General features: G+C 50.3%; 1 protein-coding gene across 5 annotated transcripts in view; it reads right to left on the bottom strand.

Moving 5' to 3' along the window:
• mio (GATOR complex protein mio) overlaps positions 1-27,713 on the bottom strand; it is a 547,780-nt gene that overhangs the window by 179,978 nt on the left and 340,089 nt on the right. For all 5 annotated transcript variants that reach the window (XM_072286653.1, XM_072286650.1, XM_072286651.1 and 2 more), the window contains 2 exons: positions 3,281-3,353; positions 3,036-3,216 (listed from right to left, as the gene is read on the bottom strand). In XM_072286653.1, coding sequence (XP_072142754.1) covers positions 3,036-3,216; positions 3,281-3,353 — 254 coding nt within the window. The remainder of the gene's footprint in view (positions 1-3,035; positions 3,217-3,280; positions 3,354-27,713) is intronic.

Here is a 27,713-nt window from a genome sequence, read left to right as displayed (position 1 = left end):
ACTTCTTGCAGTGATTCCTCTACTTCCTTTTTAAATAAAGAGATGTTCATCCATAAATAGTTTCACAAGCAAAAGTTAAATTTGTTAATTTTTGTTTTTCCTCCCTGTTTGGCTATTGCCTCGGCTCTTTCCCTTAGTAGATGGCTTAATTTCTCAACTCCATGCAACTCTTGTTTCCAGTTGCCAATTTTGCATGAAAAGTGCTGCACAATTAGGGAATAACCAGACGAGCTAACGAGTGACATTCATATTCCTTATGGGTTTAACGTTTATTGCAGGGTTTGATCATGGACGCTGTTTCGCATGATCTTATTTTCCACTTCATCTAACCTATATCCCAAGTATATGGTTCCTAGGATATGCCAGTGTCGCAGCGAGCTATCACTCGAGAAAATTATGAAGCAAAAGGGAAAGTTAAGCACAACTGGCGTTCTCTCCGGCTGCAACTCGTTCCACGAGCGTACAGACCCACTGACTATGAACTGAATCCCTTTTCTGGTCTCTGGATCAGTCTCAACAAAGAAGGTTAAACTAACAAAGCAACAGTGATGCATGTGACCGTTGCCATAGATGGTGACAACGAACACATCTCAAGCTAATTGTGCGGGCACTGAATCTATGAGAAAACTGGCCTTCACACCCTAGGAGATGCCAATAACTACCGCCATCCAAAAGGAGTGAAAAAGTCAGCAAAATGTTGACGGCCGAACAGCTTTCCAGTCTCGAGAATGATTTGGCGGTGCTTTAGGAATGTATGTGAGCCTTGAGGAATGGTGGTGCGAGTGGGGGGGGGGGGGGAGGCACCCAGCCTCCCTTCCAATGTGCCTGTATGATGATATAAACGAGAAGACAGGGGGTTAACCGAGGGTCCCGATTTTTATTAGTCATATCATGATAAGACTAATAAAAATCGGGACCCTCGGTTAACCCCCTCTCTTCTCGTTTATTACATAACGAGGGTCTCGAATCCAGCAGCATTGATGCCTTCAGGTAGCATGTGTGGGTTTATTGACCAGTTGCCTTCACCCAAAAAGATCATGTTCTCGTGACGCCTGCGGCAAAAAGGATGTTCCACGTCCGCCGCCAAGGTATGTGAGTGATGGCGCTGGCTAACACTCCCAGGGTTCTACTAGGACACATAAATACCCAAGAAAGTGGATGGGGAAACAGCGCTGCGGTAGCTCAATTGGTAGAGCATTGGATGCGAAATGTGAAGGTTGTGGGTTCGGTTCCCACCTGCGGCAAGTTGCTTTTTCATCCACTTTTATTTCCATTAATTTATCGTTTCTTTATTTCATTTATTAAGCACAAGTAATTTCCCCTATGTTGTCCTTGGTGTCAGTGTTTGTTAGCTTTTCATGATATGTATGATGATATGTTATTCATGGCATATCGCATATAATGATCGAAATTCTGCATTTCGGCCAGCGTTTACCACGCAAAATAATTGTGAAATTTGCTTTGCTAAGTTCCCCTTCACCGAAACGGGGTGAAAAGCTTGCCTACGCGAGTTCATATCTGCTGCCACTACTGCGCAGCGCGTCCCGTCAATGCGCCAATTTCGAAAGCCACAGAGAGCATCGCAAGCTCGCGCAGCCTGTCACAAGATGGTGCCAGCTGCTTCATGTCTGCGTCGCCGGTGAGCGTCCAGAAAAAAAAGAAAAGCAAGAAGCGAACCGCTTCTGCGCTCTCTTTCTACAATCTCTCCATAGAAAAATTATCTCCCTCTCTTTCTCAGCGAGCGTAGAAATGTGCCGCGGAAGCAGTAGTAGGTGCCCCGACAAAGCACAAAGCTGTGTCGCTTGAGACGAAGCTGCAAATTTTGCAAGACTCAAAGTACCAGCTCTTGCAGTCAATAGTATCGACGATTCTGAAAACAGTGAGAGCCACAGTCATGAAGGCTAGAACCAGTGACTATGCCAATGAACGGAAATGGCGGGCTTTGTGCACTAAGGCGAAACCCCCATGTGTGAAACCAACAATGGTAGCAGCTGCTGACATTACCGAACTCTGGGTGCATGTCGCTACTGGCGATAAAATAGGTGGTGCTTCGATGGAGGAGTTTCTGAGTACAGATAGCGCTGCCTCGTTCTGTGAAAAATTTCCGACGGGATGATAGTTGTTGCGATAGATGGCAGCATAGTGTGACGGAGGCAACGAGATTGACAGTGGCCCGTCTTTCCCACCGATCCCAACGTCTACACAAAGTGCACTGTCGTTGATAGAGTCGCTCATTGATTTCATGTAGGCTAAATTATAGCCGTCAATATTCACGCAGCCGCTGGATGTGACGCACACCGTGGTTGTGAATCTGAAACTTCTGTGAAAGCGAGTGCAGATTTCTGACTATTTCAGCATGCCTAATGCTTGACATGCTGTTTAGAGGTACAAATAAACATTTAATTTTTTACAGCCTTCTTTAAACAATGCCAATTCTTTATTGTAAGTGGCAAATTTGGTTTCAAAGCTACAAAGATATGTTTGGCAGCTTTCTTTTTTTTTTTTTTTAGGGCAGTCCAGATAGAGTGATGATTGGTCATAATGATCAGATTTTTCGTTCTTCTTGATATCGTTATAAGTGGACTGCACTGTACACTGCCCTTCATTCTATCTCTCCTTGTTCAGAACCAGTGAGTGCCAACATATAGGGTGTTCAGCTAGTGTTAGCCAAGATATTCAATGAAAAAAAATAAAGAGAAAACCAAGAAAGAAAAGATTAGAAAAGCAGAATGTACGGTACCATTATAAGACCTACGGTGTTGACCAAACCTCTGTCTACCAAACACCCTAAGTCATAATTGTATTGTGCAGTGTTTATGTAATCTCCTTTTTTTTTTTTTTTCATTGAACCGCTTAGGTAACATTAGCTGGGACACACAGTATAACGGCATGCATGGTGCAGTAGAGAGACTGATTAGACACAACTGTCACCCTGACAATTTGTGAGAAATGATCAAAAGCTTCAAGCTTCCTGCTGCCAGCAAGCCCGCTTGTGGAGCAGTGTATGTGCCCATGCGGCACACAGTGGAGCCCACCTCTGGTACCACAGCTGCCACTGGTCCAGCAGGTGGCGGTAGTGGTCAACCCAGAGCTGTGCCCGGGGACTCGAGCTCAGGGGGCTTGGGTAGCTCTGCAGGGCGGCCACGCTCACTGTCTGCACGTCCCCGGTGCGGTCCAGGTAGCGCTGCAGCAACTGAGAGCCTTCCTCACTCATGCCTACAAGCAATGAAGGAGGCTGCTACAGAAAAACTCCTCCCTATCATATCCACAGAGTCATCACCTGTAAGGAGGACGCCGTCCAAGTTCCCTTTCTCAACAAGAGCCTCTGCCAAGCCCTCAATGTACTCCAGCAGCTGCATGGATGACAGAAAGCATGACCTAGCGATACACAATGAGCAACGAATATTCATTTATTATAGGCCCTGCCACTTGATTCTATCATTACTGTAGTGGTTCACAAAGTTTTACTTGTTATGAATGTAGCGAAGGGAGACGCTAGTGGGTTCAGCGCTACTGGCTCTAAACGCTAGTGGGTCGAGCGCTCCTGCTCAGCAACGGCTCTCGTGCTTGGAAGCTGTGACTGCCCTGCCCGTCGACATTGCGCTGCTCCGAGCTCTGCCAAATAAACACCTTTAGAATTGGTGGAGTGTGCGGGGTACCCTCAGAGGATCATCCTGGAACTCCAGTCCCGTACCCTACCATCTACCATGCCCCAAGACGCCTCCCAGCAAACGCCTCCTCCTGCACCCACTGCGTGTCCCGGGGTGCCTCGTCATCGCGACCCTCCTATCTACACTGGAGCGGACGACACTGACGTGGACAAATGGCTCACTGCGTACGACAGGGTAGGCAACCATAACAAGTGGGACGAAGCGGCCAAACTGAGCCATGTTCTGTTCTACCTCGCTGGAGTGGCCAGCCTGTCGTATAACAACCATCAAGCAGAGTTCCAGACATGGTCGGAATTTAAGACTTCCCTCGCCGATGTATTTGGTCGCCCTGCTGTTCGCAAGCTGCGTGCCGAGCAACGTTTGCGAGAACGAGCTCAACAGTCAGGCGAAACATTCACCAGTTATATCGAAGATGTCCTGGACCTATGCAGGAAAGTCAATTCGACCATGGCAGAATCTGATCGAATCCGAAACATCCTGAAGGGCATAGAAGACGACGCCTTTAGCATATTGCTGGCCAAAAGTCCATGCTCTGTGGCTGAAATTGTCACTGTGCCAGAGCTATGAAGAACTCCGCAGGCAGCGGTCACTGACCCGTCGATCTCTACCGGTTGACGAACACCTCGCTGGTTTGGCTGCCATGTCCAACCAGGCAGCGTTGCTCGCAGAAATGAAGGCGTTCGTCCGCGAGGAAGTTGCCCGGCAACTCTCGTTGATGGATTTTGCACAGCCGCAGTCGGTACACGTGCCTATGCCAAGTTTTGCACCTCCGCTTCGCCGTGTCATAGCGCAAGAACTGCACAAAGTTTTGCCTGAGCACCACCAGCATGTTCCTGCGGCTGCGCCTCACAGCTACGCCGAAGTCATGGCCAGGCCCCAACAGATCCCGACGGCTGTGCCACTCAGTTAAGCGGAAGTCCTCACCCAGCCTCAAAAACTCCCTCAACGGGGACCTCTCACATACGCCGAAGTCCGCGCTATGCCCCGACAACAGCCTGCTATGCAATCACTTCACCAGCCACCACGTCCATTGCATCCTTCCACATGGATGGGACCTGCCACAACGACCCGGTGGCATACAGCGGACAATCGACCGATATGTCATGCGTGCGGCTATGCAGGCCACATCGCACGCCACTGTAGTCGCTTGCAGTCGCCTAGCGCTACACCATATGTGCCAAGTTCTATGGCGGGTTCTCCGCGCCCTTATTAGGACGACGAACCTCGGGCTGCGTCACCACCATTCCGCCGGTCCGCCAACATCTGCCGCTCAACTTCTCCACACCGACGCTCCCCATCACCGATGCGGCCTCGTCCCGAAGCTCGGGAGGAGGAAAACTAGTCGTCGCAGTCCATGAGGCAAGGGCTGCGACGCCGTCGAAACGCGGAAGTCCTCAACATAGCCTGACCAATGTGATAGACGTGTTAGTTGACGGTGTGCGCACATATGCCCTCATGGATACCGGAGCCGCTGTATCAGTTATGGACGCAAAGCTTTGTCGCTTTCTTCGAAAGGTTACGACGCCCATTGCTGGATTCGCCCTCTGCACAGCAGGTGCACAGCGTATTCACCCGATTGCGGCGTACACCGCTCGTGTTCTCATCGAGGACGTTGTATACGCAGTCGAATTTATTGTGATTTCCTCGTGCTCCCACGAAGTTATCCTGGGGTGGGACTTTCTCGCCCGCCACGATGCCGTCATTCATTGTGCACGGGCCGAACTAGAACTGTCGCCGATCTCGGATATGACGCTTGCCGATAATGCTTCTTTTGCGAACAAACTACTCGTCAGGCACGACACCAACGTTCCTCCCAACTCGTCAGTGATTGTATCAATGCATTACAGCAGCCTCTCTGACGCCATCGCACCACTTTCACCGTCGGGCCGCTTTTATACTCGAAAAGGTCTGCTGCTGCCTTTTGCGACTCTGAACGTCAAACAGGGCTCCACAGCTATTTTGTTCTGTAACCCCTTCTCATACTTTGTGATGCTGCTTCAAGGTGAATGTCTTGGCCACATAGAAGTGATCGACGCCGTACAAATTACGGATCTTCCAGAAGACACATCCTGCGCCAGTTACAACACGCTCAGTTCTCTCTCTACGTCCGACCCTTTGCCCACAAGTGTGTTCGATTCATCTGCTGCCGATGGCCTCACCCGACCTCAGCGTTCGCAGCTTCTGCGCATCTTAGAAGAAGTTCGTTCTTCTTTTGATGATGGGCAACCTTCCCTGGGCCGGGCGCGTCTGCTGTCACGCACCATATTGACACTGGCTCGCAACCGCCATTGCGGCAACAACCATATCGCGTCTCTACCACAGAACGTCGTGTGATTAATGACCAAGTAGACGATATGCTTCTCCGCGAAGTGATCTGATCCTCGAACAGTCCATGGGCATCCCCTGTCGTCCTTGTTACAAAAAAAGACGGCTCGGTACAGTTCTGTGTAGACTATCGGCGCCTGAACAAGATCACTCGCAAAGATGTATACCCGCTGCCACCAATCGATGACGCCATTAATAGCCTACACGGAGCAGAATTCTTTTCATCTCTAGATTTACACTCCGGCTATTGGCAAGTACCCATGGCTGACATCGATAGGCTGAAGACAGCCTTTGTCACACCCAACGGCTTATACGAACTTAACATCATGCCGTTTGGACTTTCTAATGCGCCAGCAACCTTTGAACGCATGATGGACACAGTTCTATGCGTTTTGGAGTGGCACACGTGCTTATGTTATCTCGACGACATTGTTGTTTTTGCCTCTGACTTTACCCCGCACCTCCACCAATTCCTAAGGTGTTTATTTGGCAGAGCACGGAGCAGCGCAACGTCAACAGGCAGGGCAGTCACAGCTTCCAAGCACGAGAGCCGTTGCTGAGCAGGAGCGCTCGACCCACTAGCGTTTAGAGCCAGTAGCGCTGAACCCACTAGCGTCTCCTTCGCTACAATCACCCCCCGAGCGAGAAGGGAGCCGTCCGGTGCACTTGCGCTGCTCAGAAGCGATGGTCTCCAATTAGATGTCGTCAAGGACCACCATGCACTATGCTGGCAGTCGTCATTGAAGGATCCCTCAGGCCGTCTCACCCGCTGGGCGCTTCGCTTACAGGATTACGATATCCGCGTACTGTACCGCAACGGACGCCAGCATGCTGATGCTGACGCCCTCTCACGTTCTCCCTTGCCAGACAACAATGCCTGCTGCGCAATACCCCAGCTTGACGTTTCTTCCATCGACATTGGGAACATCGCTTATGAGCAGCACAAGGACCCCTGGATTGCCTCCATCATAGACTGCCTTGCTGATCCGTCATCGCAGCCAACCACTCGTGCATTGCGCCGTCAAGCTCGCCATTTCGCCATTCGCGACGACCTGCTCCACCGACGCAATTACACCTCTGACGGCCGCCAGTGGTTATTAGTTGTACCTCGAAGCCTGCGTTCTCAAATCTGCGCATCGTTCCACTCTGATCCACAGTGTGCTCACTCGGGACTTTTCAAAACCTACCAGCGCCTCCGACGACACTACTACTGGTGAGGAATGTACAACTACACTCAAAAGTTCGTTCACTCATGCCCCGACTGCAGCGTCGAAAAGCTGGTCTGCAGCCTCTACCCTGCCCTACCCGGCCGTTCGGGCATGTTGGCATCGATTTGTATGGGCCACTTCCCCTGACGTCGGATGGTACCCGCTGGGCCATTGTGGCAGTAGATCACCTTACACGATACTGTCACGTGGTGGTGACGTTAAGAACACAGTAGCAATACTGTGAAAGGCAAAACTAGATTTTATTGGGCGAACCTGTGCCCACAAAACAGGCTACACTTATAGCACAACGAAAGCGGCGAACACAGTCGGCGATCGTCGAAAATCTGATCAGCGGGTCCAGCGCGTCGGCTTTTATACAGCAGTCATCGAATGTTCCAAACTAATCGTTGGGACCCGCGTGCCTTCCACAAAGTTCTACACAATTTGCGTCATGCGATGAAATCAGATAACACGATGTTCGGCGACAACAGGCAGTGGATAGAAGCATCGATAACATTCCAGAGACTTCGGATACATGCAGGTGCGTCCCGCACTGTGCGATAACATCTGTTAGGCGGCGAAACGTGGTTGCCCGATAAAGATAAGTACACGTGTCAATACGCTGAAACCGCTGCTCTCCCAGCAGCTACAGTGTGCGATGTTGCATCATTCCTGCTTTGCCGATTCATCCTGCGGCATGGTCCACCTCAAGAACTGCTCAGCGATCGCGGACGTGTCTTCCTGTTGGAAGTAGTTGAAGTGATTCTCAAAGAGCGCCACGTTGTTCATCGTACGACTACGGCATACCACCCTCGAATGAATGGCCTCACAGAACGCTTCAAGCGTACGCTCGGCGACATGCTTTCAATGTACGTTGCCTCCGACCCCACGAACTGGGACGCCATTCTGGCATTCGTCACCTACGCGTATAATACTGCTACACAGAGCACCACTGGATTTTCACCCTATTTCTTGCTGTATGGTCGACACCCTTTGCACACCATCGACACCATTCTTCCGTACCGGTCGGATGCGTCCGAGTGCATGCCTATTTCTGCCACGGTTAGACATGCAGAAGAGTGCCGCGACCTCGCACGGGCCTTTACTTCTGATGATCAAGAGCGCCAGAGGAGCACTCGCGGTGACGCCACTGTCACGGTCACCTTCGATCCGGGAGCGCTCGTGTGGCTCTCACTCCCTTTAACTGCCCCTGGCCTCTCATAAAAACTGGTCCGCAAGTATGAAGGCCCTTATCGTGTTCTCGAATGCACATCTCCTGTGAACTATGTCATAGAACCAGCTGAGCCATCTTCACACATGCGCCGCCGTGAACGAGACATTGTCCATGTCGACCATTTAAAGCGTTACTACGACCCGCTCATCGTGACGAGCTGTTGGGTCGCCGGACGGCTCCCTTCTCGCTCCAGGGGTGGGGGGGGTGGGGGGGGGTGATTGTAGCGAAGAGAGACGTTAGTGGGTTCAGCACTACTGGCTCTAAACGCTAGTGGGTCGAGTGCAACGGCTCTCATGCTTGGAAGCTGTGACTGCCCTGCCCGTCGACGTTGCGCTGCTCCGAGCTCAGCCAAATAAACACCTCTAGATGAAGACAATAATCTCACAGGTTACTGGGATCCGTTGGGTACATTTTGTTGGAACAGCAGGCATGTGCACATCATGCTGGGACTGCGATAGCACAATATCACATTGCAGTTGTTTCCTTCGTATCACACTCTAGCTCTTCCAGCTCTGGGGTATGCTAGAACTTATGTGCGCTGTGTATTGGCTGGGACCATGTGATTCTGGTATGGCAGTGAACTGGCATCTTCGATTACGTTTGGGTCAATTGATGCTTTGCTTACTGTTAGTGTTGCTCCACTTATTTGAATCGTGACCTGTCTTAAACTGCTTTGCAAACAAACATGTTTCTTACCATTCATATTTATTCTGTGAATATCAGTGTTCTCAGCTAACACTGAACATTTTGGCATTCACAATGTGGATCACTGGGCAAATGCTGTTATTGTGCAGAAGCCTCTTATCAGCATCATGGATGCATGTGTTGCTGACCGTGGCTGACCTGGTTATGAAGTACACATTGTTACGTAAAATGACACGAGGCATGACCATTTACAATGTATTTGCACTGAGGTATACAGCAGCAACCAAGATGATGGACAGCCTGCACACCAAATAGACCCGTCTTCTTCGTCGTCTGCTCTAGGTAGAATGTCTCTCTCGGATTGTGTTGGCTTTGTAACATTACCCTTGGGGGTAATGTTGTGAAGGCGGTCTTCTCACGATCAATGTCGTCAACAGCAATTTGCCAGTAGCCTGAGCAAAGTTCCAGAGATGACGAAAACATGGCACCATGGAGGCAGTCGACGGTATCATCGATGTGGCGAACAGGGTATATGTTGTTCTTGGCAATTTTGTTGAGGTGCCGATAATGCTAGGAGCCGTCTTTCTTGTTTACTAAGACGACGGGGGAGGACCAAGGACTAAATGATGGTTCGATGATGTCCTTCACAAGCATTTTGGCCACTTCATTGTGAATCACTTGGCGCTCTGATGTGGACATGTGGTAAGGCCGACGGTGAATGGGCAAAAGTAACCAGTGTTGATGTGGTGGATGACAATCATAGTCTGGCCCAAGGGTCGATCACAGATATAGAAAATGTCACTGTATGAGGCCAAAACCTGGCAGACAGCACCAGTCTGGTCAAACAAAAGGTCTGATCCAATCATTTTTAGAAAAATGATCTTGTGAGAACCTGGTGAACGGGAAACTTCAGCTTCATCAGGAGCAGTCATAGCGACAGCCTTCACATCATTGTCTCTTACAGCAGTGAGCTGGGCAAGCGACATCTTGTGGGGCAACACTTGAGGGATCAGACTAAAATCTATGAGCGGGAGGAACACACAGTTTTCTGCTAGTGTGGTGACAGTACGTGGCACAGTAACATTATGCATCAGTCATAAATCAGTAATCGGAGTGATAATATAGTCGCCGTCAGAAACTGGAGGGGTTGATAACAAACAGATATATGTGACGGCTTGAAGCGGTAGGCGAACAAAAGCGGTGCAGCTTAAGCAGCTGACGGCCATGTCACAGGCGTCTGATAGAAGAGGAAGATTGAGGCAAAGTGTATCAGAACAACAATCAATTAAGGTCGAGTATGCCGAAAGTTAAGGCCAAATATAAGGTAATGTGGGAAGCGAGCAAGGACGGCAAAAAGAACAACATGTGACGACCAGCAATGCTGATACGGGCAGTGCACATCCCTGTTACTTGAACAGCCCCACCAGCACCGCGGCTTTGTACATCTTGGTAAGTGGTGAAACCTTTTTCCTTTTTCTTCCTTTTTTTTTCACAGACGTTTTAGGTGCTGTTCAAATTTGCCGAAATTATATCGTGCACGTAGGCGCGTTTATGCCCGCATGCATACGTGAGATTCTGGAACCACGATGTTAGGACCACTGATAACTGACACTACATTGTGCAACCTATGACGATCAGCAAAGCCCACCGATGGTGGATAAATCAAGGGATCTCTTAGGAATGTAGGGCCGTCTAGGCTGGACTTCTCTGCGATAAGGTAGCCTCGCCACCTACAGGATTATCTGACTGAGCTATGTTGGATGCTTGGTTGCCACAGCCGGAAGTTCTAATCATCGTTATGAAATTTTTCTTTTTTCTTTTGTGAGGACGGTGAGCTGGACTTTTACTTCCTCCAGTGCCCGACACCAACAGGCTTGGAGTAGTGCCTGACACCGGCAAAAGATGCCGAGAGCGAGTGGGGCTACACTAATCCAGGTACAACAAAATTAGAAAGGCCCACAAAGCTTCAACAAAGACACTCCCTCACCAGAACAGGAATTGGCCCCCCTGGTACAGTATTTGGCCACTACAGCCCTCATGATTCCAACAATTAACCCATGGCCCTTAGTCCCCAGCAGCTGCGGAGCACCCGACCAAGGCGGTGGTCAGACCTGTAACGCAGCAGAGGGTGCTAAAAATCTATGGGTCCAGACAGGCCACCAATGGAAACTGACCCTGTCAACCTTTAATTGCCGAACTCTGTCGAGTGAGGCTAGCTTAGCAGTACTGTTCGACAAACTATCAGACATTGTTTGGGATATCATCGGCCTTAGCGCGGTTAGAAGAACTGGTGAGGCTTATACGTTGCTGAATAACAGCCATGTCCTCCGCTATAGAGGTCTGCCAGATAAGAAGCAATACAGGGTAGGATTCCTAATCCATAAGGACATAGCAGGCAACATATACGAATTCTACAGCATTAATGAGAGGGTAGCAGTAGTCGTAATCAAACTTAATAAGAGGTATAGATTAAAGGTAGTACAAGCCTATGCTCCAATGCCATGTCATGATGATGATGATAATGAAGTAGATCAATTTTATGAAAATGTTGAATTAGCGATGAGATAAGTGCAAAGTCGGAATACTGTAGTAATGGGTGACTTCAATGCAAAAGTGGGGAAAAAGTAAGCTGGCGAACAAGCAATTGGCAACTACGGCGTTGAGCCTAGGAACGCTAGAGGAGAGATGCTGGTAGAATTTGCAGAAAGGAATAAACTGCGAATAATGAATACCTTCTTCAGGATGCGTCGGAACAAAAAGCGGACCTGGAAAAGCCCTAATGGTGAAACAAGAAATAAAATTGATTTCGTACTTTCTGCCAATCCCAGCATAGTGCAGGATGTAGAAGTGATAGGCAGGGTAAAGTGCAGTGATCATAGGTTAGTGAGGGCTAGGATTCCCCCCAATTCTAACCGAGGAAGAGTAAGATTGGTCAAGAAAAAACATGTCAACTTGGAGGCAGTCAGGGTAAAAGCAGACAAATTTAAGCTGGTACTTGCAAACAAATATGCAGCCTTAGAACAGAGAGATGATGATGATGACATAGAGGTAATGAATGAAACCGTAACGAGGCTGGCTTCACAGGCAGCAATTGAAATGGCAGGCAAGGCACCAAGGCAACCAGTAGGCAAGCTCCCCCAAGTAACAAAGGACCTAATACAGAAATGAGAAAGAATTGAAGTGTCCAAATCAAGAGATCACACAGAATTCATGAAACTGTCAAAAGTAATCAGCAAGGAGAAAATAAGGGATATTCGAAATTATAATATGAGAAAGACTGACGAAGCAGGGTCACAATCAGCCCGGGTTCGTGAACAAGGGAGGGCTCGAGGCACCCTCCGTTACATAGATGCTCTGCAGCGTGGTGGTGATGAACGACGACTGACCCTGCGCAGTTGTGCTCGTCGGTGTGTATTGCGGTGCGCTGAACAATGTTGCTTACCGAGCCTGGTAGGCCACCGAGCCTGGCGGGCCAATGAAGATTATGCCCGAGGGGGCGTCACATGCTTGTTACACCTCCTCACCCCCCATTTGTTTGTTAACTAAAAGAAACAAACGTCCAAGTTTAGAGCATAAGGCTCTGCCGCCGTTCCAGCCAAGTCGACGGTGCCTCTTACACAGGTGAGTAATGCTCCGGAGGCCTCTGTCGTCGAGTACTCTACCTGGGCACCGGTGTTGACGGGCCAGGTGTGGCAATGCCGGGTGCTGCTTGAGCCAGCCTCGCTCCGTCTGGAGGGTCTGCACTAGTCGGCCTTGTGAATAGTGCCAGACTTGACACCGGCCCAACAGGCGCCGCACCACTGGCAACGCTTGCCGCCTCCTAGGTGGGCGGTGATCTGCTGGAAGCGACTCGTGTTGTCACTAGTACCCACGGTGACGAGTACCCACAGATCGTCCCACGCTGCCACAAGTGGCGAAACACTGCCCCCCATTGCTGCCGCCATGCCGCTGCATGGAAGGCTCGAGCCATTCGAGGGAGATGGGCCTGCCTGGCCAGTTTACGAAGAACAAGTCCACATGTTCTTCCGGCCAAACGACACACCCGAGGCCAAACAGCGGGACATTTTCCTGGCCAACCGTGGGAACTGCATCTTCAGTCTCTTCCTCGACTTTCCCAAGCCAGCCACGCCACATGTTAAGAAGCTGGGTGAGCTGCTCGCCATACTGCGCTCGCATTTCAACCCGGCACCTTCCACACTAATGGAGCGTTTCCGTTTCAACAACCGAAGCCGCTGAGAACAGACCCTCGGGCAATTCGTTCCTGCGCTACGAGGGTTAGCGAGTGCCTGCGTTTTCGGGGACCAGCCTGACTCGCTGCTCCAGGACCGTTTCGTCTGCGGCATCAACAACCCTGCCATCATCATCATCAGCCTGGTTACGCCCACTGCAGGGCAAAGGCCTCTCCCATACTTCAACAACCCCGGTCATGTACTAATTGCGGCCATGCTGTCCCTGCAAACTTCTTAATCTCATCCGCCCACCTAACTTTCTGCCGCCCCGTGCTACGCTTCCCTTCCCTTGGGATCCAGTCCGTAACCCTTAATGACCATCGGTTATCATCCCTCCTCATTACATGTCCTGCCCATGCCCATTTCTTTTTCTTGATTTCAACTAAGATGTCATTAACTCGCGTTTGTTCCCTCACCCAATCTGCTCTTTTCTTATCCCTTAACATTACACCTATCATTCTTCTTTCCATAGCTCGTTGCGTCGTCCTCAATTTGAGTAGAACACTTTTCGTAAGCCTCCAGGTTTCTGCCCCGTAGGTGAGTACTGGTAAGACACAGCTATTATACACTTTTCTCTTGAGGGATAATGGCAACCTGCTGTTCATGATCTGAGAATGCCTGCCAAACGCACCCCAGCCCATTCTTATTCTTCTGATTATTTCCGTCTCATGATCCGGATCCGCCGTCACTACCTGCCCTAACTAGATGTATTCCCTTACGACTTCCAGTGCCTCGCTGCCTATTGTAAGTTGCTGTTCTCTTCCGAGACTGTTAAACATTACTTTAGTTTTCTGCAGATTAATTTTTAGACCCACTCTTCTGCTTTGCCTCTCCAGGTCAGTGAGCATGCATTGCAATTGGTCCCCTGAGTTACTAAGCAAGGCAATATCATCAGCGAATCGCAAGTTACTAAGGTATTCTCCATTAATTTTTATCCCCAATTCTTCCCAATCCAGGTCTCTGAATACCTCCTGTAAACACGCTGTGAATAGCATTGGAGAGATCGTATCTCCCTGCCTGACGCCTTTCTTTATTGGGATTTTGTAGCTTTCTTTATGGAGGACTACGGTGGCTGTGGAGCCACTATAGATATCTTTCAGTATTTTTACATACGGCTCGTCTACACCCTGATTCCGTAATGCCTCCATGACTGCTGAGGTTTCGACAGAATCAAACGCTTTCTCGTAATCAATGAAAGCTATATATAAGGGTTGGTTATATTCCGCACATTTCTCTATCACCTGATTGATAGTGTGAATATGATCTATTGTTGAGTAGCCTTTACGGAATCTTGCCTGGTCCTTTGCTTGACAAAAGTCTAAGGTATTCCTGATTCTATTTGCGATTACCTTAGTAAATATTTTGCAGGCAACGGACAGTAAGCTGATCGGTCTATAATTTTTCAAGTCTTTGGCATCCCCTTTCTTATGGATTAGGATTATGTTAGCGTTCTTCCAAGATTCCGGTACGCTCGACGTCATGAGGCATTGCGTATACAGGGTGGCCAGTTTCTCTAGAACAATCTGCCCACCATCCTTCAACAAATCTGCTGTTACCTGATCTTCCCCAGCTGCCTTCCCCCTTTTCATATCTCCCAAGGCCTTCTTTACTTCTTCCGGCGTTACCTTTGGGACTTCGAATTCCTCTAGACTATTTTCTCTTCCATTATCGTCGTGGGTGCCACTGGTACTGTATAAATCTCTATAGAACTCCTCAGCCACTTGAACTATCTCATCCATATTAGTAATGATAATGCCGGCTTTGTCTCTTAACGCATACATCTGATTCTTGCCAATTCCTAGTTTCTTCTTCACTGTTTTTAGGCTTCCGCCGTTCCTGAGAGCATGTTCAATTCTATCCATATTATACTTCCTTATGTCAGCTGTCTTACGCTTGTTGATTAACTTCGAAAGTTCTGCCAGTTCTATTCTAGCTGTAGGGTTAGAAGCATTCATACATTGGCGTTTCTTGATCAGATCTTTAGTCTCCTGCGATAGTTTACTGGTATCTTGCCTAACCAAGTTACCACCGACTTCCATTGCACACTTCTTAATGATGCCCACAAGATTGTCGTTCATTGCATCGACACTAAGGTCCTCTTCCTGAGTTAAAGCCGAATAAATGTTCCGTAGATTGTTCTGGAATTCCTCTATTTCCCCTCTTACCGCTAACTCATTGATCGGCTTCTTATGTACCAGTTTCTTCCGTTCCCTCCTCAGGTCTAGGCTAATTCGAGTTCTTACCATCCTGTGGTCACTGCAGCGCACCTTGCCTAGCACGTCCACATCTTGTATGATGCCAGGTTTAGCGCAGAGTATGAGGTCTATTTCATTTCTAGTCTCGCCGTTCGGGCTCCTCCACGTCCACTTTCGGCTATCCCACTTGCAGGAGAAAGTATTCATTATCCTCATATTATTCTGTTCCGCAAGCTCTACTACTAACTCCCCCCTGCTATTCCTAGTGCCTATGCCATATTCCCCCACTGCCTTGTCTCCAGCCTGCTTCTTGCCTACCTTGGCATTAAAGTCGCCCATTAGTATAGTGTATTTAGTTTGCACTCTACCCATCGCTGATTCCACGTCTTCATAGAAGCTTTCGACTTCCTGGTGATCATGACTGGATGTAGGGGCGTAGACCTGTACAATCTTCATTTTGTACCTCTTATTAAGTTTAACAACAAGACCTGCCACCCTCTCGTTAATGCTATAGAGTTCCTGTATGTTACCAGCTATGTTCTTATTAATCAGGAATCCGACTCCTAGTTCTCTTCTTTCCGCTAAGCCCCGGTAGCACAGGACGTGCCAGCTTTGTAGCACTGTATATGCTTCTTTTGGCCTCCTAGCTTCACTGAGTCCTATTATATCCCATTTACTGCCCTCTAATTCCTCCAATAGCACTGCTAGACACGCCTCACTAGATAACGTTCTAACGTTAAACGTTGCCAGGTTCATATTCCAATGGCGGCCTGTCCGAAGCCAGTGATTCTTAGCACCCTCTGCAGGGTCGCAGGTCTGACCGCCGCCGTGGTCAGTTGCTTCGCAGCTGCTGGGGACTGATGGCCGGGGTTTGATTGTTGTGTTCATATAGGAGGTTGTGGCCAAGTACTGCACCAGGGTGGCTAATCCTGCTCTGGTGAGGGAGTGCGTTACCGGTTCTGGTCACCGGGATCAGGCCGCACTCCAGGCCTGTTTCTGCAATTTTATCAACACGCGATTTTTTTTTTTTTTAATCCGGTGGAAAATTGACGGCACCGGGATTCGAACCACGGACCTCTTGCATGCGAGGCGGGTGTTCTACCTCTACGCCACCGCTGCAACAACAACCCTGCCATGCAGACGCAACTCCTGGAGTTTCCCGACCCCTCGCTGGATGATGCCGTGAAGGCAGCGCTGGCAATGGAAGCTGCTGCCAAGGACGCCAGTGAGATTGCCAATGCCACTGGCTCACTGTAGGCAGAAGCTACAGTCTAGAAGTCGGCGCCAAAGGGCAGTACCTGTCGCAGTCGCTGTGGTAGTGCCCACTGCCCCTCAAAGTGCCAGTTCTCTCAAGCACAATGCTTCACGTGCGAGAAAACAGGGCACCTCGCATGGGTATGCCAAAGGGGGAGGACGAACAACGGACAGCAGCAGCAGCCTGGTTCAAGCCCAGGTACTACACAAGCCTACGGCAAGGGTATCTGTTGCAAGGGTACACGGCGAGGGCGGGCGGCAGCAGACTCAAGTTCTTTCACAGACAGGCTCCATGTCAGGGCTGAGGAGCCGCCGATTTTCGACATGTGGCAAACAGGCCTTGTGCCATCGCCTGTGCCACCTTACATGCTGACCGTCGAAATCTCTGGGCATCCAATTTCCATGGAGCTGGACACAGGGGCCAGCGTGTCAGTAATGGCCGGGAAACTCTTCCAGCGTATCTTCTCTGGCGTGTCCACTGAGGCTTCGGGCGTGGTGCTGCGCAGCTACTCCAGGCAGCTCTCCCAGGTCCAGGGTCAGGCACAGGTCAGCGTTCGCTTTGGCGACAGGGAGGCAACCCTTCCCCTTTACTTAACCAAGGTGTCGTCACTGACCCTGCTGGGCTGAAACTGGATTCGTGCACTGGGCATTTGTCTGCCAGAGTAACAGGAAGCCAGCTTGCATGCAGTGAAAGATGTCCCCAGCCTCCTGATTGAGTTCAAGCCCCTGTTCCAGACAGGGACGGGCACATTCGCCGGCATGATGGCTGGCATCTATGTACCTGAGGGAGCCCGACCATGGTCTTTCAAGCCTCGCCCACTGCCGTTCGCCCTGAAGGACGAGCTCGCCCAGGAGCTGCAACGGTTACAGCGAGAGGGCATCCTGGTGCCAGTCAAGACGTCTAAATGGGCCGCTCCAATCGTACCAGTCCTGAATGGCTGGGTAAGGATTGCAGAGATTTGAAAGTTACCATCAACATCATCACTACCATTGAGAAGTACCCACTGCCCCAGATTGAAGATCTCTGGTCAGCGTTGTCTGGTGGACAAAAGTTTACCAAGCTTGACCTCAGAAATGCTTACCAGCAGCTGGTCCTCCAGGATGCCTCCCGGAAGTATGTCACAATATCGACAACTTTGGGGCTCTTCCAGTACACTCGTTTACCATTTGGCGTGGCCTGAGCCCCAGCCATATTTCAGAGGGAGATGGACAACCTCTTCAGGGGCATGAGGCACGTGGCGGTGTACTTGGATGACACCTTGCTTACTGGCAGCGACAACAGGGACCACCGGCAAAACCTGCACAACGTCCTGGCACGACTGCAGGATGCTGGCCTCAAGCTCAAGCTGGAAAAGTGCATTTTCCTGGCCCCCAGTGTTGAGTACTTGGGACATGTCCTTTCGCAGGCTGGCTTAGTCCCAACTCCCCGCAACGTTGATGCTGTGCTCAAGGCGCCTAAGCCCCAGAACAAGGAGCTTCAGAGGTACCTCGGCTTCATCAACTTCTACAGCAGTTTTCTGCCGAACCTGTTAGAGCATCTACAACCACTCCATCTTCTGCTTCGAGATGGTCAGCAATGGGTCTGGAAGAAGGAGCAGGACCAGGCCTTCCAGCGCAGCAAGGAGCTAATCACCAAGGCTCCAGTGCTAGTACACTTCGATCCTGCCAAGCCTGTCGTCCTGACTGCAGATGCGTCGCCGTACGACGTGGGAGCTGTCCTGGCTCACCAGAACAAGGATGGCCAAAAACGCCCTGTGTCGTTTGCTTCTCGTCGGCTTCATGCTGCAGAGCAATGTTACAGCCAGCTGGACAAGGAAGGCCTGGCCCTCATGTTCAGTGTCAAACACTTCCACCAGTATCTGTGGGGCCCGAAGTTCGAGGTGGTCACGGACCACAAACCGCTGTTGGGGCTGCTGGGGCCGGCAGTTCCCGTGCAGACATTGCCTTGAGGGGTACGCTGAGACTTGAGCCTGGCAGCTTACAGTTACCAGCTGCTTTACTGTCCGGGAAAGGACCTGGGACCTGCTGATGCCCTGAGCCACCTACCCCTGAGTGAGGTGCCTGATGCCGTTCCAGAACCAGCTCAAGTGTTCATGCTGGAGCACGCATACCCAGATGTGCTCTCCAGATCTGCGGTATCGCAAGTGACCAGCCAGGACGCAGTCCTGTCTCGGGTGGTCAAGGAGGTGTCCCGTGGTGAGGAATTGGTTGAGCAAGCCCTGCCAAGCTGAGCTTGCAGCAGGGCTGCCTACTGTAGGGTTCCAGGGTGGTGATCCAACAAAGTTTCCGGTCCAGGGACCTGCAGTTGGTGCACGCGGGTCATCCTGGCATGAAAAGGCCAAAATGGTAGCCTGGTCCCATGTTTCATGGCCTGGCCTGGATCAGGACATCGCTCATATGGTGCAGACTTGCCAAATCTGCCAGGAGCGTCAGCGGGCCTCACGCCATGTGTAAATCACCCCCTGGCCGTTCTGACAGAGACCCGGGTCCCGCCTGCATGTGGATCTTAGGGGGCCCTTCAAGGGCCATTACTTCCTGGTGGTGGTGGACGCCTTTTCGAAGTGGGTGGAGGTTCTACGTGTCACAACTCCGTCAGCAGGTGCGACCACTGCAGCGCTCTGACAGGTCTTCACTGCCCAGGGGTTGCTGGACGTCATCGTGTCCGACAATGGTCCTGCTTTTGCCAGTGCAGAGTACCTGGGCTGGCTGATGAAGAATCGAATCCATTGGATGACGATTCTGCCATACTACCCTGCTTCTCAAGCTCAAGAAGAGCCAGACTGGGGATTTCCAGACACAGATTGCCCGGATACTGTTTCAGTACCGGACCACGCCCCACGATGTCACTGGCCATGCCCCCTGTGAGCTCCTGCTGGGTTGGATGGTCAAGACACCCTTGGATGTCTTGCATCTGGACCACGGAGGAAGACATTTAGGGGGTGAAACTCCCGTCAGCGCGAGCAAGCGCGGGCGACCAGATAAGGTCACAATTGTATGTGTCGATGGGGCCGTATCCAGTGGTGGCGCCATGCGGCGCATTGTAGAAGCCGCAGCGGAAAAAAAATGCAGCGCCCGGGCAGGCGGCTCCGGCATGCTCTCCGACCACTTCCTGCGTGCCCTCAATAGAAGTCAGGCGCGTGCGGCCGAACGGGAGCAACATGCTCGACCGCTTGCCCTGGCAACCAAAACGGCAGTAATTTCGTTCCAGGCCACCAGGCGCCTCCAGCATAATAGTGGCTCCGCGGGCTTGTGCCCTTTTCTGGTTGCCACAAACAGTGGAGTTTCCACTCCTAAATGTTTCTTGCTCAGTGATCTGGACCTCCGATGTACAGTGCTCCTGAAGCAGCTGAAGCAGAAGCTGACTGCTGATCGAGGGTGCCATCCCAGGCCTTTGCCAGAGTTGGGAGCTCGTTTTCACCAGGAGCTTTCGTGCTGGTCCACCCTGGTCCGCCGTACAAGGCATGTCTCCTGCAGTGACTTATCACTGTTCATCCGCATGCCAGATGGGGCCACGTGGCACAGACACGCCAGCCATGTCAGGCCTTGCCTCGGGACCTGGCCAGCACCCTCGACTGCCACTTCAGAGTTCCAGCCTGCAGGAGGACTAGCAGCAACACCAGTCGCTTCCAGCAAAGCACCCCCCACCTCAGAGGCGCCAAGCATTGCCAGTGGTGTGGCGCCTGTTGGGCTGGTGTCAAGTCCGGCACCACTCACAAGGCCAACACTGCGGACCCTCCGGATGGAGCGAGGCTGTCTCAGGCAGCGCCCGATGTTGCCACACCCAGCCCGTCGACGCTGGTGCCCAGGCGGAGTACTTGACGGCAGAGGCCACCAGACCGTTACTCACCTGGACAGCGGGCACCGTCGACCAGGCTAGGACGGAGGCAGAGCCTCGTACTTTGAACTTGGACGTTTTTTTTGTTGTCGACAAACAAACTGGGAGTAAGGGGATGTAACAAGCATGTGACGCCCCCTCGGGCATAATCTTCGTTAGCCCGCCAGGCTCGGTGGCCTGCCAGGCTCGGTAGGCAACATTGGTCACTGCACCCAATAAACACCGACGAGCGCAGCTGCTCGGTGGTCAGGCATCGTAGATCGCCACCGCGCTGCAGAGCGTCTATGTAACGGAGGGTGCCTCGAGCCCTCCCTTGTTCACGAACCTGGGCGGATCGTGGCAAGCAATAAAAAATGAATGCAGCCTGAAAACAGTGAAAAGGAAACTAGGCACCGGACAAACCAAGGTGAATGCACTGAAAGCTTGGCAGGGTAATATTGTTGCAAAAAAACATATTTACAAATATTTACAAGTGAGGCGAGCAGCACAGGAGCAACAGCGGCCAATATGGCGAGGAGCTGCCTCTACGTCTTCATCAGTACTGGCCTAATGCGACAGACTTCTGTCTCGCAGCATTGCCCCCCGGATGAAAACACATGCACCATCCATGTAGGCTAGAGTGCAGCATCAACGGACCGGTTATACAGCTTTAGCCGAGCAATATGAACTACATCAGTCTGGACCAGCATAGAAGGCAGCATCAGCTTTGCTGGTGCAATCTCATATGTCATGTTGGTAACTTGGAACAGAATGCAATAAGGAGCATGGTAACATCGTCGAAACTTCGCTGATACACCAACTCGTCGAGTTAGGAACCAAAGGAGCACTAAGGATCCTGGGGCATATATACATCCTTATGACGACAGTTGTAACGCCACTTCTGTGATGCCCACAACATCTTAAGGTGGTGATGCGCAATCGCCTTAAGTCGCGGTGGTCGGTGCCAACGTACATGGAGAGCATGTCAGTTATGGTGCGATTCAGTCATTTGGTGAGACCATTTGTCTGAGGATGATAGGCAGTGGCGACCTTGTGTTTAGCAGAACCTGAGCGGAGGAGGTCATCGATGACACAGGACAAGAAGCAAGGACCGCAATCAGTGAGCAGCTGACGAGGAGCTTCGTGAGGCAGAATCACATCGCAGAGAAGGAAGTTGGCAATATCGGTAGCACAGCTGGCTGGAAGTGCACGTATAATAGTGTAACGCGTGGCATAGTCTGTCGCGACAGCGACCCATTTGTTCCCTGATGCTGATGTACGGAAAAGTCTGATCAGATCAAGGCCATTGCGGATGAATGGCTCTACTGGGACATTGATAGGCTGAAGAAGGCCAGCAGGAAGCGCCAGTGGCCACTTGTGTTGTTGACACAGCTCGCAGCTGCCAACATATTTCTGCACGGAGCGATAAAGCCAAGACCAAAAGAAACGACGCCGCACACGATCATAAGTGGGCATTACACCAAGGAGACCTCCTGTGGGTCCGTCGTGAAGCTCCTGGAGGACAGTGGAACGCATGTGGGAGGATACCACGAGCAAGTGCTTAGGGTCGTTGAGGGTATACAGTGCGGCGGTATAAAGTTCCACTATGTAAGGTAAACATCTGGAGCGACTCTTCAGACACCCCGTAGATGAGACGGTTTATGATGGAACAAAACGCCAGATCGTGCCGTAGTTCATCGCCGACATGAGGAAAGTCCGAGATAGAAAGAACACAAGCATCGGTGTCAGGGTTGGTGTTGTTGAGTGGATAAACAGGATATCGGGACAGGCAGTCCGTGTCCTGATGTAATTGGCCAGACTTATGCACGACGGAAAACAAGTACTCTTGTAACAGCAAAGCCCAGAGTGCAGGACGGCCTGTAGGATCTATCAGCAAGGAACGCCAGCAGAGCGCATGGTAGTTAGTCACTATCATGAATGGACGGTCAAAGAGGTAGGGCCGAAATTTGGAGATGTGGTAAACAAGGGCAAAGCATTCACGCTCGGCAATTGAATAATGGTGCTCTGGGGTGACCTGGTGACAACCAGCAGGCAGCTAGCTTACGCTATGACGCAGTCACGATCATGCTGGTGCTGGGCAAGGACGGCTCCGATTCTGTATACACTGGCGTCCATCTGAACTTCCTTAGGAGCAGAAAGGCCGAAGTGTGCCAACAGAGGAGAAGTCATGAGAAGGCGTATAAGCACAGAAAATGCATGGGCTTCGCTATGACCCCATGAGAAAGGTGTATCTCGAGAAGTTCAGTGAGTGGGTGCCCCCATTTCCCATGGGTACACTGTTGCTTTCCCAAGTTAGAAGGGTACTTTGAGATATTATTCAACAGTATTCAACACTTACTGTTAAATGTTTATAGAGTGCAAATATAGAGCCGTTCTTAGACAGGCCGCACTTTAGCTTCTTTATATGTCCTATAAACGTTTCTTTATAGAATTCAGTAAATATGTCATATGATGGCACATTTTTAGAATGGGAATGGAGCACCATTCTATAGACAGGCCGCATTAATATTTCTGAAAACGTTCTATAAACATTCTTTTATATAATTTGGTACATAAGATGTCAATACGACCTCTATAGGACGTTTATGGAGGGTAGGTGTAGAGCCATTCTATAGACAGGCCGCAATAGAAGTTCTGAAAACGTTCCATAAACATTGTTCTATTGAATTTGGTACACAAGATGTCAATACAACCTCTATAGAACGTTTATGGAGGGTGGATGTAGAGCCATTCTAGAGAAAGGCCGCATTAGGAGTTCTGAAAACGTTTTATAAACATTCTTCTATAGAATGTTGTTAATATGATGAAAATAAACCTTCTATAGAGCGCTTATAGAGGTGAATGGAGAGTCAGTCTATAGTGGGTGGGCAATATCAGCGAAATTTTTGGCAAAGTGACCGTAGTAAGAACATAAGCCAATGAAGGAGCAAACGTCTTTGGTAGAGGAAGGTACAGGTAAATGCTTCATGGCGTGCATTTTTTCAGGGTCAGGTCAGATTCCTACGTTACTAAAAAGGTGCTCGAGCACCGTTATTTCGCGTCGACCAAAGTGGCACTTGGATGAGTTGAGTTGGAAGACTGGTGCCGCGAAAAATTTGGAGAATTGCCAACAGGCGCTGAATATGGCAGGAAAATGTCGTTGAAAAAACAGTAATGTCATCCAGGTAGCATAAGCACGTCGACCATTTGAAGCCTCGAAGGAGCGAATCCATCATGCACTCAAATGTGGCTGGTGCATTGCATAGACCGAGGGGCATAACCTTAAATTGGTATAGCCCATCAGGTGTTACAAATGCGGTCTTCTCGCAGTCCATAGGATCTACGGCAACTTGCCAATAGCCACTCCGCAGATTGATGGATGAAAAATAACTCGCTCCGTGGAGGCATTCGAGGGCGTCATCTATACGAGGCAACAGATATACGTCCTTCTTAGTGATCTTGTTTAGGTGTCTGTAATCGACAAAGAAACGCCAGGTGCCGTCTTTTTTCTTGACGAGCACAACTGGAGATGCCTATGAGCTACTCGAGGGTTCTATAATGTCTTTTTCTGCCATCTTGACTTCTCTTTGTATAATCGCCCATTCAGCAGCAGAAACGCAATATGGACAATGATGAATGGGGTTTGCGTCGCCGGTGCTGATTCGATGCATGACAACTGTTGCCTGGCCTAGTGGGTGGTTGTCGAAGTCAAAAACATCCCGATATGATGCTAACACACGGCAAAGTTCAGCAGTGTGTGCAGGTGAATGGTCCGCAGCGATCATTTTGTTGAATTCAATGGTGGGCAAGCTGATGGATCCTGCTGCATTCATAGGATGTGAAGGGGCTTCAGATGTTAGCGTGGAAACATGACAGTCGTTTAGGGATAAAAACATTGCAAGTGCAATTCCGGAAGGTAGAGCATGGCCGGATAAGCCAAAGTTGAGCACAAGGAGATGAGCTTCATTGTTGACAATTTCGACAACCGTGTGTGGTAGGGTCACATTGTGTGCCAAGAGAATGTCAATAATAGGGGATGAAATGTAATCTCCGTCAGCGAAAGAAGGAGAGGGTGTCAAAAGAACATAAGTAGTGGATTGCAACAGCAGTGGCACAAACTCCACAGTACACAGTTGCATAGGCCGAGCAGCAATAGTTTCAGGGACAGAAGGGAGTTCAAGTTAAAGGACACCTGTGCCACAGTCGACAAAGGCTGAATGTGCGGATGAAAAGTCAATGGAAGATCACGTCGAATGGGCACTGCTCAAGCACAAGAAACAGAGCACTTGTCTGATGGCTAGATGTAGTGACATGGGCAGTACATCTTCCAACAACGGTAGGTATGCTTCCATGAGCGACTCTTACTGCACGTTGCATGACAAGTGTCAGGACTTTGTTCAGCTTCTCACGAAGACTAGAACTCATCACCGAGACTTGTGCACCGGTGCCAATAAGGGCCGTAACAGTAACACCGTCGACTTGGACTTCAAGCAAACTAGAGCAGGCAGGTATAGTAAGATGAGGATTTCGAAGCTGGGTCAAAAATGCAACGTCACCTCCAGGCGTTACAGTCGTTAGTTTTCCAGTGCCTAGTGTACAGTGATTCCCTTCACGGTAAAGGCGAAGGGAATCGGCGGGCTTGTGGCGAGCGAGGTCGGCGGTCGTGCGGTGATGGTGGCCTGCTATACACATTGGTGCGAGTGCCGACATCAGGTGTGTCAGTCGGTAGAGAGCAATCTCAAAAATATAGTAAAAGCAGTGGAATAATTCTATACTGACCTGTACAGAACCCAAAGCAGCCATGATACTTTCATTCAAAGTAGTAATGAAAAGGTTAAAGAGGCTCCTTCTACAGTCGAACCCGGCTATATCGAACTTGCATAAAAACGTCTATCAGTTCGATATAGAGCATAATTTGATATAAGCCTGCTAAATAATTGGATGTCATTAAAGCACATACCATTTATAATATTGTAACGTAGATTGAAGATGGAGTCTTACAAAATATATGTTTCTCTTTAATGGCGGGGCAAAAGAATAGCGTGCAGCTTACGCACCTCATCGTCTCTCGTGGCGCCGACCTTGGCGCGCGCTGTCCTGCGGTGCGGGAGCTCCACATCTTTGTGCAATTGCTCCCCATGCAAAAAGCAGCCATCTCGGTTGCGTCAAAACGTTCTTTCAGCGACATAAGAAATGGAGCTCCTCAGGTGCATCTCGGCATTCACGTACGCACATAGTATGGTTTCATGCACACTACATGAACTACTTCAGTGCAAGGACGACGACGGAGTGAACTGGGGTCAGAAGTGCTCGGGACGACTTCGTAGGTCACGTCACTAAGGCGGCGTGTAACCTTGTAGGGACCAAAATACCGGTGGACCAACTTTTTCGAGAGTCCACAGCGACTGACGGGCGTCCAGACCCATACGCAGGCGCCGGTATTGTAATGAACATCGCGTTGACCCTGGTTGTATCGATGGGTGTCAGCATGCTGTTGGCTCCGGATACGATGCCGAGCAAGCTGGCGTGCCTCTTCGGCTCTTTGTACGGACTCTTCCACGTGTTCGCTTTTCGATCTATTATCAGCCAGAGGTAGCATGGCGTCAAGTGTTTACGTAACGTGGTGCCCGTAAACAAGTTCGAACGGCGTAAACTATGTAGTCTCCTGTAGAGCAGTGTTTTACGCGAAAGTCACATAGGGTAAAATCTCGTCCCACGTCTTGTGCTCTACGTCGACATACATGGAGAGCATATCAGCCAGAGTTCTGTTCAGACGTTCCGTTAATCCATCGGTTTGAGGGTGATGCGCTGTGCTCTTGCGGTGGGAGCTATGCATCAGCTGGAGAACGTTCTGCATAGGTTCCACTGTAAATGCTGTACCGCAGTCGGTGATGAGAACAGACGGTGCACCGTGCCGTAGGACAATGTGGCGTACATTGGCCACTTCATACGAGTTTGCTTGAGGGATAGCTTCGGTTTCGGCGTACCGGGTTAAGTAGTCGGTAGCGACGACTATCCACCTGTTGCGCAAAGAGGTCACTGGGAATGGCCCAAGTAGACCCATTCCTATTTGTTGGAATGGTGCTTGAGGAGGGTCCACAGGATGGAGAAAGCCAGCCGGTTTAACTGGTGGTTTCTTACAGCGCTGACAATGGCGGCAGGTCTTCACGTACTGTTGCAGAGAAGAATAAAGCTGGGGCCAATAATACTTGTCGTATCCTTGCTAATGTCTTAGTGAATCCCAGGTGTCCCGCGCATGGCTCATCATGGCAGGCTTGCAAAATGTCTTGGCGTAGCGCCGATGGCACGACAAGGAGGTACATATTGGGACCACTTCCGCAGTTTTTCCTGTAAAGGACGTTGTTATGCAAGTAGTATGATGATAAGCCGCGCACGAGCGAGCGGGGTAAAACACCTTCAACTCCTTGGAGGTGCTCGATCAGCGGCAGCAGCTCAGCGTCAGTGCGCTGGTGCTCAGCCATTTTTGTGGCATTGATAACGCCGGCAAATGGCAAGTCATGGTCAGGGTCTGATGACGTCGTAGGAAGTGGTGCGCGTGACAAACAGTCAGCGTCACTGTGCTTCCTTCCAGATCGGTAGACAACTGTAATATTGTACTCTTGTAACCGCAGGCTCCAACGGGCTAGTCTGCCTGAAGGATCCTTGAGGTTGGCAAGCCAGCACAGGGCGTGGTTGATCACTGACAGCCTTGAAGGGTCTACCGTACAAGTAGGGTCGGAATTTACCAATTGCTCACACAACCGCTAAGCATTCTTTCTCAGTGGTAGAGTAGTTTTTCACAGCCTTGGTGAGACTGCGGCTTGCATAAGCAATGGTGCGTTCTGCACCAGCTTGCCACTGCACAAGAACTGCGCCGAGACCCGCATTGCTGGCGTCAGTATGAATTTCAGTGTCAGCGTCTTCGTTTGTGCAAACGCTTGTGTAATTCATTGAATGACTGCTGTTGCTCGTCAGCCCAAATGAAAGGCGCATCGCCGTGTGTAAGCCACGTCAGAGGCTTAACAATTCTCGAGAATCCCTCAACAAAGCGCCTATAATATGCGCACAAACCAAGAAAGCGTTGGACAGCCTTCTTGTCTGTGGGTGGTGAAAACTCGGCGACGGCAGCTAACTTGTC

Source organism: Dermacentor andersoni, chromosome 2, assembly GCF_023375885.2.
Source record: "Dermacentor andersoni chromosome 2, qqDerAnde1_hic_scaffold, whole genome shotgun sequence".
Taxonomy (NCBI): domain Eukaryota; kingdom Metazoa; phylum Arthropoda; class Arachnida; order Ixodida; family Ixodidae; genus Dermacentor; species Dermacentor andersoni.
The sequence above is the reverse complement of the archived record's forward strand: the minus strand, read 5'-3'. Positions and strand labels throughout refer to the sequence as shown.